Raw genomic sequence first — 13,014 nt, 5'->3', positions numbered from 1 at the left:
TATACTTACTTATTCTTGTTATTTACACTTTTATTGCATAATTATTTTCAGTTTTTTCTACATTTTTTATTATTTTTGTATATTTATTTACATTCTGTATTTACTTGTAACACTTTTGTATTTTGTGTTAATTGTTTTTTTGTTTATTTCATTGTTTTTTTTATAAATTTATTAAGTTTCATTCTTTTGATTTTTTATACAACGTTGACCGATTACAGGTAAGTTCTTATATATAAGATGATGTTATAAACTAAAGATAAAATACTATTCTCAATTAGTACAATAGTGTCCACATACTTTTTTTTATCTTCTCGTTACGTTTTTATATTTAATAATTATTTCTATGATACACATTTTTATGATATGTGTTCGTACGACTAGGTTTAGATTTTTAGGAAGTACTTATTTAATAAAACTCTAACAGTCATAGAAATTTAAGTGTTCTGTTGTTAGTATAGATACTAAAAAACTGTTTTAGAAAAAAATGCATTTTTAGTTAGTAAAAAAAATTTATTTAACAACATGTGTCGGCTGTATATTGTAGCTTTCTTGATCCGGCGTTTCAATAATATTTATTACTGAAGGAATTTTGAAAAAGAAAAGCTGATAATTTTATCTTACCAAAAGCAATTTAATAAACTAAATAACTAATTATTTTCACTTTTAAAACTTGTACATTTTTTTTAAAAGATAAAATATGTTTTTCAATATGTACATATAATATTCTTAGAGTTGTCTCAAATCAAAGTCACGCGACATGCGTTTGGAGCTTATTTTTTAAACACAGTATTTGAATTATATTATCATAGGACTAAGTTAGAAAATATTGTCACTTTTTAGCTAAAATGGCACCGTTAGAAAGAGATCCACCCAAATTCTTATTTGATCATATAACAGACATAAACGAAGACTTCTTGACGGACGACGAAGAAGAGTTATTTCCAGAACGCCTTATATACAAGTACTAAAGCTTGACAAAATAGTAGCTGGCTAGTCGAGTTTAACAACAGCTAGTGTTAATAATACAATTGTTTTTTTTATGTATAATTCGTTTTAGCGACATAGACACGGACGAAGAGATTGACATAAACACCGACGAGTTAAATAACTATATACCTGAAATAGTATTGGAAGTCATTAGACAATGGAGTACATACTTTAATAGTGCTGTTCCGCCACTTGTCAACAACCATGACAGAAAGACAGAGGACAGCGATGACGAGTCAATTGAGACAGACGAAACCGACGACAAAGAGACAGAAGACAACGATGACGAGTCAATTGAGACAGACGAAACCGACGATAGAGAGACAGAGGACAACGATGACACAGAGACAGAGGACAGCGATGACAAAGAGACAGAGGACAACGATGACACAGAGTCAGAGGACAACGATGACGAATCAATTGAGACAGACGAAACCGACGACAGAGAGACAGAAGACAACGATGACAAGTCAATTGAGACAGATGAAACCGACGACAGAGAGACAGAGGACAACGATGACGAGTCAATTGAGACAGACGAAACCGACAAAATCCACGACGACGACGAATATTCCCGGAACTTCATGCCCACATACAGCTTCGATGCAAGGCTTGCATATTTCAAGTAAGTACGACCGCTTGGTATTACATTTTTCATATTTTGTGCACCATATAGCTTATCATGTAAATTAATGTGTACATCAAAAAAATGATTTATTTCCTTCCGGCCGGGTGATCATATTTTGTTATCATTGATGACGACTTAGATAACCTAATCCGAGAAATAGTATTAGAAAACAACTGGAATACATACTGTAATACTTTTAGCGCCATTCACCCGCCTGTCAACGAACGCCGACCAGTTGAGTCAGACTCGGACGACCCGCAGCCGTGCTCATCATCAGGTCTGAAGAGACCGCGTTTAGACTCTGATGATGAGCAACCCAGGTCAACAAAGCGGAGACGGCCAACGTCGTACCAGTCAGAAAGCGAAGAAAGCGAGTCGGACAACTTTCAATAGTACTCCAGCCGATAAACTGTGGCCGGCAAGTCGGTGAAGCCGTTGGCGGACACGTGTGCTGTAGTAGCGCGAGATGCTGCAGCCACTGTCTCCGTCCAATCGCATCCCGAACTTGTCCGGCCGGCCTGTTGAGGAAGACGTGAAGTAGTAATCCAGACGATGGAAACGAAGGGACAACTCGGGAACGATGGTGACGGTGCAAGCCAGTAGCGCGAAATGCTGGCCCACCGTCCCATCTAACCGTATCCTGGACAGTCTGTCGGGGAAGATGTGTAGCGGTGAAGCAGTCGGCAGTACTCCAGACAATGAGTGACGAGGAGACGATGGAACGACTAGGGTTGACACCGGTGCACGAGTTCTGCATAGTTATTTTTCTGTTTAATTTTACATTTATTTACATACATCAAAAAGTGTTTTATTTTAATGATAAACAAATATATATATATATATATAATTTTTTTTTGGAAATTTAAATTCGTTTATCAGTACACTAAAAAATTGCTTACCTGCTTTGTCTCACTAAATATTATTACATTTTAATAATATTATAATATTACTCAAGTAGATTACTGAAGACACACATAACTTCTGTGTCTGAATTTAAATATTTTCAATTGAATTTCAGAACAAAATAATAATAATACATGTATTATATGTTCATTAAATATTATTATTATTCAATATATTATGTATATTGCAAATTTGGATTCTAAAATGACTTTACCACTGATGGCAGAGACGTGCTCGGTGGCAAACTATTGGGCACATTTGAACCTGGTAATCTACTTTTTGTATGCGGTGGCCGTCGGAAGACAGTTTACGTTTTTTAATTAGATAGGATTTACTGCGGTGGAACAAAAAATGATATAGGTAATTTGTTTATTTCTTTAATTGAGTAGTAGTAAAACATTGCTTTGAAACATGAAATATATAAAGCACTTGGTGGTCTCTTAATAATACAAACAGTAAACCGTGATAATTCTCATACATCATGAACAAAACAGCTATTACGTTATAGTTATCCATTGGCTTTGTGACGCCAAACTATTCTATCCGTTGGAGAATCACAAAAACAGTAAAAAAAATTTAATTAAAAAATGCAAAAAAAATTCTCCTTCGGCTCTTCCTAACCACAACTATGCGCCAGACGACGTTCTTCGAGTCACACACTCGTCCGACCGAGTGACCGAATGTTATTTTAAATTTGTTGACTTTATGTTATTTAAACACATAATTGTATTTTAATAAATAAATATTGATGAGTATGGACTAATAAAAATCTCAAAATCATTAGGTCGTTTAGTTATGTACATTTACTGTTAAAAATTGCACAATATTCTTCTGCTGAAACCAATCGTGACGAGAAAGAGAGAAGGGTGCCATGTGGAGTGGAAGTTTTATTTACAGACTGTGCTGATGTATAAGTGGAAAAAAAACTCCTCTTGTCCAATTAGAAATACTCATGAACCATATATTGTGTTTCGTGGCGCTCAACCGTTCCTAATTCTAACTAAACATTTATTCGGAAAACACAAAGCCATAATAAGAGATAAGGATGTTTGATAACAGATGAAGAGCCACAAGATGTAAAGTAAAAATCGACCATTCAGCCCCCACAGAGAAAGTTGTAAGTGTACTATAAAAAATGTAAAAAAAAAACCATTATATCCGTTCGGTAGACATGCCAAAAAGTGCCTTTAATAACTTTTATTTTTTTATTAAACTTTCGCCATAACTCGGATCCACAATTTCTTATTGATAATTATTGTAAAATAAACATTATAAGCAAGTTGGAACACTTGTAAGGGCTTCAAAATTAAGTTAGGTGAATATAATTTCCTTTAACGGCTTTTCGTTAACGTTTTTTCATGTTAAAGTAGTGTTTATAATTTTTTTTTTTTTTAATGTAAATATTTCAGCTAAATTATAAAATTTATTGATCAGATTATATTGTTCTCTGCGTCAGACATTTTTTAACGGTTCGTCATTTTCGCCTAGTTGGCATTACTTTTTTAAAATTTATTTTCTGACAACTTTTAGAGCCCTGTCGAGGAGTTGTAAAAGCTTTAACAAGCAAACCATAGCTACTACTATTTTTATTTGATTAAAATAATCGATGGGCGAGCGGTGTTTAATCTTTATGCTAATTAACTTCGATAATCTTAAAAACGTAAAACTCATTAATGGAGAGTATTTTATTAACTTAATTGTGTAATTAATTATATTCAGTTTGCTAAACAAACAAAATTGTCCTCGTTATTGAAGATGCGAATTAAATATTTTAGCTCGGTTCAATTATAGTATTTATGTCATCAACAAAAGTAGTTTTTACAGTATGAAACATAACCTTAGTAAAAATGTCGCATGTATGTTTTAAACAATAAGGTTAGAAAGAGTATATATTTTTTTGATACAGTATATCAGTTTGATAAAATAATTACACAGCTCAGATAATATTGTAATTTATTATACAAACACAATGCGCCCATGTGTATTATCTGTACCCGTGTCTATGTATAATATATAGACACTCGCAACACAATACAATTATAAAATGTACAATAAATGCTGCCCGTTATTGCTCTCCTGTCCATAGCATAACGTTATTGCAAATTATACAATACCATTACCCTTTATGTTATGTATATTCACATTGATAACCGGTACAGTTCTCTTCAGACGCCATTCACATGGTAGTCACCGGTTGTTTACGTTTTTCATGCGTTGAAATTGTTTTTTTATTAAATAGTGTGCATCTATTGTAATCTTCATTTAAAGTTGCACATTGTGTATTATTTATAACCTTTGTGGTATTACAATTATCATGTAATAAAACATCCAAACAGGACAGAAATCTAGTACAGAAACCTAAATATTATACACTTGGTTTGTTAAGGTTACACGAGCCCCGAATAATACTTTTAATGTATTATAATTTAATTTTATGTATTTTAAATATACGAATTACTTCAATGACTGTTTAAATATTTAAGCACAATCCATCGAGCCGTTATAAGGTATAATGTAATAAACCGCACCACTGCCTGTTCACTAAACTACCCTTTCTCGCTTTCCCACATTGGCCCAAAATAGGGTAATTTTAACAGATAGCACATTTAATTCAGTCTTACCATACAGACAGTTGCCAAAAGCTATCAACGAATGAGTCGTACGAATCGATCGTGACTTGATCGTATCACTAAATCGAGCAGTTAAATTAATTAAAGGTTATTAAACTAATTTTTTAACGGTTAATTTAGCTAAACCATAAAAAACTCAATTTTCCATTAAACTAAACCAACTGAGGTAGATTGAGGTTTTACATTGGAATATCAATAGCTAGGCATTTACGACCGTTACTGGAAAGAGTATAATGTGCAAATAATTTATGTCACAAATCGAGTATCAGTCAGATTAGCGAGAAGTTTTCTACTTTAAACGTAAATTGTTGAATAATCGAAAAAAATTTGTCTCTAAAATATGCATTATGCAATAGGAACATATTCAATCTTTTCCTTGGAGCAAAGACATTGTCGATCGTCATTATGTCTTATAATCAGCTATGATTTTCTGTCTCTTAACTGGCACAGTACTTTTCGAAAATTCCAACCCTTCAACCAAGGATGGCCGTGGTTACCATGGTTACAAACAAAATATTTTAAATAAATAAATACGTGTTAGTAATATACAATAATGTGTTTAAATAACATAAAATCAACAAATTCCAAATAACCTTCGGTCATTCGGTCGGACGAGTGAAGCCATCAGAGTGCCTACGTTGCGCGGTACAGAACCGAAGGAGAATTTTTTTTTTTGCATTTTTTTCATTTATTTTTTCATTTTTTTCGAGACTTCTCAACGGGTTATAATAGTTTGGTGTGAAAAAGCCAATAAATTACTATAGCATAATAGTCTTAATCATGTTTGAGACTTCTTAACGGGTACAATAGTTTAACGCCACAAAGCCAATAAATAACTATAACATACAGCGGCGTAAGTTGGACCGAATTTTGGAGGTTGCAAAGTATATTTAAATTATAATATTTAATTAACATAGGTAGGAACTTAAATACAAATTTACGTGTCAACAGACTTGTTACGGTTCGCAGTTTCATATAGATTTGCGATAAACTAATTTCGATTTCGCATTCGATTTTGTTTTAATGACATATAGCTAGATTTTAATATACCTAATATATAAGATGTGATGTACCGAATAAAGGGTTTCACGCTTCGATAAACAGAATTGGAGTATCGTTTCTATCGTTTGGTACAATGAAATTATAGTCTTGAGAAGTTATTATAGAACGCTTTTTTTGAGACTTCTTAACGGGTACTCGTCCTACAAATATTTCTCATTTGAAACCAGACTTCTACACGGTACTGTAGCGGTTTTATACAGTACCCAGAGTGGTAACCGTATAGGTACATAATTTAATACCCGGTAACCGGTAAGACTCGTTCAGTTTCGCGCCAGAATCTACCGTATGGAATTTAATAAAAGAATACCGTCTTGAATTGCCGGCGTTTTGCATAATATCTTATCACTGGTGAGCGATATAGTTTAATTGTTATCAATAATTTCTTATCAGTTATTCAGGAATTATCAAAATCCTCTCTCACCATTCCATTCGTAACCTAACCTAATGGCATTACTATAAGTTCTATAGATAAATATATAAAATCAACAGAAGTCATGTTGTAGTTGTAATATTATCATAACAACTTCCGCCACCGGAAAATATTATTATAATGTGAAAAAAAAATGAAACGTACAAACCCCACAGCTGTTAACGATATGTTCAGTAGACATAGACGGTTTTCTGGTCTCGAAGAAATGGACGTTGAGAATTGATAAATATAATACAACGTAAAAAGAAACTTTTTTTCCCTCGTCCGGCGGCGTTATTATACTTGAACGCGGAAGCACTAGAAAAAATAAAAATAGAATATTGCTATTGAAAAGCGTGTATACACACTGTGAGCGAGTAAAGTTTACACGACTTGAGTTCCAGTGGGGCAGGGGTGAAGGGGGAGAGTTAATAATATTGTTTTGGCCGGAAAGTTTTTTTTAACAAATTTTATTTTTACCGCTGTCGAAGGTTATATTTTTTGCGACCAACGGAAAACAATATCGTATACACATAATATTTGATTTACAAGTAATAACGAGACGTCGTTTAATAACTCGTTTACTGTATAGGAAATAAAAACACTGCAATAAAATATAATAATAATTGTAGTATGCTATTTGAACAAAGACAAAACATATATATATATATATATATATTGAGCCAAAATACTTACAATAGAGACGCGGCTGTTTGTATAAGTTCAAATAAAGCGACATTAAATGGGTCACGTCTTATTTATACCACCAAAGGCGTTAATTATAGTTTGCTCACATTAAAGTTCCTATTTTACAATATTTTTTTTTAGTCATTTTGTTTATTATTGAATTATTTATTATCTTTATTTTGTTGAATTATTTTTTATCATTGTAGTTGAATTATATTTTATTATATTATCTTGTGCCAAAGGGGCAGTTAATAATTCGTTTTTTTATTACCAATTTTTATATTTTTTATCAATTAATTATTTTCATTGTTGATATATTATTCGTGCCGCCAAGGAAGTAATTATACATTTAGTGAGTTATTGAAAATATTATTATTAATTATTATTTGAACCGGCATTTTTCTTTTTTGTCTTAGTTTTAAGTTTTCCTACACACCCTCATATATACACACTCACACAAAGCTCACCTCATAGCTCTCTGGTTTCTGCGTAGGCGATACCTCCCAGTCCCAGTAGAGCTATTCACAACACTACACGCACGCTGCTGACCATTTGGGTCGGTCAGCCAAGCTATCGGGTAAAGCGGCTTATTTTTATCTGCCCCCGGCGCAAACAGTCATTTTCAACGAAACAAAAACGTTGGAAAAATCATTAAGTATTGCTTGATCATTGAGTAATTATTTTATTCAAAATGAATATATTTTTAGGATACCTGTTGGTTTTAATTTGAATAATGTGCACAGTTTTACATTTTTATTTTGGTGTTTTTTCTTGGTTTTTTTAATGGGAAGGGGTAAAATTTTTAAAATGTTCACTCAATGTAATACCTTTCAGGTAGGATTTTTGAACCGTAGACTCGCAGACTTTCTAATTGCATTGGTCGGTAGACAAACGATGACTAGCCTGGATATTCCCTCGGGAACTGCTACATCGGTTTAATGAGGGTTCAAGAGACACTGGGCAAAGTTCCAACAAGGGATAAAATATTGAAAATTGCCACTCCACGGCCGTCGACATTAGCCGGATTACGACTTAACGGGTCCTAATGGGTATATAATCTATATATATATATATATATATTTATAGGTAAATGGGCATATTATATTCTATAATGGACGAGTACGATATACAATTTTTGGTGTATATATTTTTTTCAACGATACATCTTGTATTTATATGGATATGTAATTTTTTTTCTTTTAAATAATTGAATTTCAAAAAAAAAAAAAAAAAGTCCCATCGTGGTATTAGGTAAGTGCTAATAATTATTATTAATTAGCAGTTAGCTATTAACAAAAAGGCAAAACTAAACAAATTTGACTTTTCAAGTCGACATTTCGCGTTAGCCATTTGTTTGTTAGCAATGTTTTTTTTTAGGATTTAAAAACAGTAGTTTTTGTATAGTTTTTTTTTTGTAAATGTTGATTTTTGGAATAAACGTGGTAAAAAAAAAATAATAATCTCAGTTCATTTATCGAATTGAATTAGGTTTAAATTAGTTAAAAAAAAACGTAACTTATACCCACGTGCAGATTTCAACAAAATTGGGCAATTTTTTTGTCAATATTTATTAGTTTTTTTTTTCTTAACACAGACTAAACCATAGTACCTTATAGGCAAAGTTGTGTCTAGTCTGATTGAAAAAAAAATCTAAATTTTATATATTATCTGTTTGTCACTACCGTTTAAACCGCTTTGCCGTTTATTTGTCATTATAATATATTGGCAGGTAGAATAAAAATCCAGCAGAAGTTTTCTCTAACCGTAAAAGATACCTATCGGATAATATATTGAACAAAATATGTCTTCTTCTTTGCACCCCTCCGAGTTAACCGTAAAAAGGTAAACGGTCGATAAATAAATCCGTTAGAGGAACCAGAGGTCTATTGTTCAAAGGGTAAAATAATACACTTAATATAGAGAACTTGGATCAAGATGCTGTGATAAAAAAACAATACACCTCTACAAGAGTTATATTATTATCCTTTGCTTGTTCTGCAAATGTGTCAATAACTTTGTTTGTGTTGATTAAATTTGTCATGTTTTTTTCTATATGTAGTATTAGCAAATCTGCAAGTCTGTCCTGTCTCATTGAAACCCAAAGCCAAACATTTATTCTTCTCAAAGCAGAAAACGAACGTTTACAAGTTACAAAAATGGATATTGATAAATAACATTGAATAATAAAATAATCGACTCTGCCAAGAATCCGGTATGGTCTAGTGGCTAGGATACCTGGCTCTCACCCAGGAGGCTGGGTTTCGATTCCCGGTACAGGAATAACTTTTTTGCTTTTTTTTTACATTTGATATACTTTAACCTCTTCATGCATGTAGGTATCATATGATACCATAACATAATACACGTATTGATAAACTACATAATATGTTTTTTTGGTCCGTAATTGCATAAAAGTATCACTTGTGTACATTTGATAAGAATCATATCACTTTAATTGTTACTAGGTTTATATATAAGAAATAAAACAAATCCAAATGTGATAAACTCCGAAAGTGATAAAGTACACATTTTACCGGTGGAACTAATGATTTTTCATTATTATACATTAAAATTACAATTTAGAAAAATTATGTACAACACATAATATGTTATAGGGAATTGTTTTTTATTAAGTTTTATTTTAGTATATAATTATGAATAATTTACATGATGAAGAAATTGAATGTTTCTTGGATTTTGATATACCCTCCTGCTCAGAAGTTAGTTTTTGTGATAGTGATGACAATGACAGTGATATTGATGTTGAAAATGAAAAAAACAAAAATAGTTATGACCAATTTAGTATCGAAAAATTGAATCTAGCTTATCATGACATTAGTGACTTTTTAGGCAATATAAATGATGATATAAGGTTTGTGAATGATGATAGTATAAGTGATGGTGTTGATGGTATTATTATAGCTGTTGATAAAAACAAAATAATTGCAATATATCTGACATTGAAACGATAGCAAAACAACCTGTAGTAACTAAGTCATTAGGTCCATCTACATCAGCAGGACCATCTGGGTTTAAGGAGTTTCAAACAATATGTTAATACCTCTGTTATTAATAATATATTTTATTATTAATTATTTAAATTTAAAATACAATTTTCTTGTAGACTATATAAAACGCGAGTAGCATGTTTATTATTTATTTTATAACTGTGTTCATAATATGAACATTCTTAATGTTTTTATGTGAAATAAGAACAAATCTTGAAAAGTAAAAATAAATTATATTTGTTGCAGACTTGCATAGAAGTATCATTTGATGCCGGGGGTTGTTACCAAAGTAAGGGTTGACCGTCGAATTTTGTTATTATTTTTTTTCAGTCTTTTCAGCCGAATATCGTCCTGCTCGCGTTTTCGCGTGTTGAAACAATTTTTTTCATGTTTTTTTTTTTGTACAATTATTATACTCATAAATTATAATGTACGGTAGACCCCGTGCAAGAACTTCTCAATAATAACAAGTATATATACAGTTGTACACGGTTTATTTAACACATTTTTACATTGGTATTTGTAGTAATAGTTTTACATTTTTATAAGCTGTACGTTGAATAAATAAAAAACACAATGTTAACGAAATTCTTGTGGCCGTTTTTTTTTCTTCAAATATGTCATCGTTGAAACGTCCGCCGCCATGGCTTCGTACGGTGGGGCGGATTTCCACGAGTCTGCCGCGTAGAGGTCCGGCTGAACGAGCGGTGGCACGGGCCGGGTTGACTGCGAGGTCATCGGTGATGTCTGGCAGCATACACCCGCAACTCCGGGAACTTCCGCCGTGGCGTCCGCCGAAACCACACGTAGTCTACGACCGTACGGCTGAAAAAAAAATCGTTTATCATCAGTTACGCACTCTATTGTCGAGACCATTGATAACCAGTTTTTTCTCATCAACCACGCGGACGCGGACGACGTTTGGTTCCAGCATGACGGCGCCACGACGGACGTTCCGCACGAACGGCTCGAGGGCACGTGTTTATCTCTCGCAGAGGTCACGTTAATCGGCCCAGCCAGACGTTTTCCGGAGATGCGCAGGTCTATGTCGCCGCAATCGCCGGATGCCCTCAAAGTCGACACGACCCAAGCCATAGATCGAGCTCAGCCGGATCCGTGCGGGGGCAGAGTCGTTGAAAATCCACCTGTCGCACCTGTGTGCCACCGTGCGAAGCCGCGGCCGACGTTTCAACCGTGTCATATTTCATAAGCAACCGGCCTTTCAAACAGATCAAGAATTTCGTTAAAATCGTCACAAACATATTAATACTATGGATAACTTAAAGGTTGACATCGTCGACGCCCAAAAGCAGTGTGCTCGTCCGAGTGCGAGCAACCGAGTGCGAACAGCCGGTTGTCAATTGCTGCTTGGTTCATGATTACATAACTGAACGCTCACTGAAATCATCAAGGGGTAGTAATTAGATTAATAGCGAGGCGTGTGTTATAGTCCCTAAGAAAAAAAAAAACTGCTATTATTTGTATTTTCACTTACCGCCCTTATTGGCCATCTGCACGTTCCTAGGGCGGCGGCGGGGGGGACCATTTTCGAGCTGGTACAATGCCTTTTGGGTGCAGTTTAAGCGTTGGGTTTTTTTCCTTAATTTGTACTTAAAATAGTTTAGCTCGTCTGTCTTTATCTCCATCTCACCAAAGTGTGCCGATTCTTGTTTTTTCATTTCTTTCTGCAGTACTTGATATTTGTTTACTATGTCGTTGTACTTTGACTCAAGATTCTCTTTTTCTTCCTGCAGCTTTTCCAATTTGTTTAATATTTCGTCGTAGTTGGATTGTAGCTTTTCATTTGCTCCCTGCAGCTTTTGCCATATCGATTCTAACATTTCTTTTTCTCCCTGCAGCTTTTGAAATATCGATTCTAGCAATTCTTTTTCGCCCCGCAGCTTTTGAATTTGGTTTAGTATGTCTGCGTTATTTGATTCTAGCTTATCGTTTTCTCCCTGCAGCTTTTGACACATCGATTCTAGCTTTTCTTTTTCCGCTTGTAGCTTTTGACACATCGATTCTAGCTTTTCTTTTTCCGCCAGTAGCATTTTAATTTGGTTTACTACGTCGTCATAACTTGATTCTAGATTATCTTTTTTTTCCTGCAGGTTTTGACGTATCGATTCGAGCTTTTCGTTTTCATGCTGCAGCATTCGCATTTTGTTTACTACATCATTGTAACTTGACTGTAGCTTATCTTTTTCTTCATGCAGCTTTCTCATTGCGTCATTGCTATTTGAAAGCACTGGCGCCCATTCGTTGTTTAAGTTGTCGATTTCTCTTGCGTGCTCACGACGCAATCTCTCATACTCCGCGGCGTACTTTGCGGCGCATTTCCTCTGTTTATATTTATAATTATTATTATTATTATTTAAGAAGCACCGAGGCGTTAGGGTAGGTTTACTGGACTGTCGATACTTACATTGTAATAGAGAAAACCAGCGCCGGTCACGACGCCGCCCGCTAATGCCGCCGCAATGTATTCATACATCCTTTAAAGACTTCGGTGAACTTCGGTGAACTTGGAATGACTTGGAATGACTTGGAATGACTTGAAATGACTTGGAATGACTTGGAATGACTCGTAACAACAAAAAAATATGTTTCGCGTTGCGTGTCTGTTCGACGTCTGGTAAAACATTGGTTGTTTACTCGAGGTCGCTAACGAGTAATGTTAATACTGAAATCGGCCAGCAC

General features: G+C 34.0%; 2 protein-coding genes across 2 annotated transcripts; one reads left to right on the top strand and one right to left on the bottom strand.

Moving 5' to 3' along the window:
• Positions 1-845: 845 nt before the first annotated feature.
• Positions 846-2,008, top strand: LOC126840130 (protein PFC0760c-like). Its single transcript, XM_050575637.1, has 3 exons — positions 846-961; positions 1,058-1,612; positions 1,816-2,008. Exons 1-3 carry the CDS (start codon positions 846-848, stop codon positions 2,006-2,008), a joined length of 864 nt encoding a protein of 287 aa, XP_050431594.1.
• Positions 2,009-11,801: 9,793 nt separating this feature from the next.
• Positions 11,802-12,539, bottom strand: LOC126840129 (golgin subfamily A member 6-like protein 22). The gene has a single exon (XM_050575636.1). It carries the CDS (start codon positions 12,537-12,539, stop codon positions 11,802-11,804), a length of 738 nt encoding a protein of 245 aa, XP_050431593.1.
• Between the last annotated feature and the right edge of the window lie 475 nt (positions 12,540-13,014).

The sequence above is a fragment of the Adelges cooleyi genome, unplaced genomic scaffold (assembly GCF_023614345.1).
Source record: "Adelges cooleyi isolate 19-005CV unplaced genomic scaffold, UGA_ACOO_1.1 ACOO_flye_CR_arks_rails_tigmint_CR_PRNA_36, whole genome shotgun sequence".
Lineage (NCBI taxonomy): Eukaryota > Metazoa > Arthropoda > Insecta > Hemiptera > Adelgidae > Adelges > Adelges cooleyi.
This window is presented reverse-complemented; position numbering and strand designations above follow the sequence as displayed.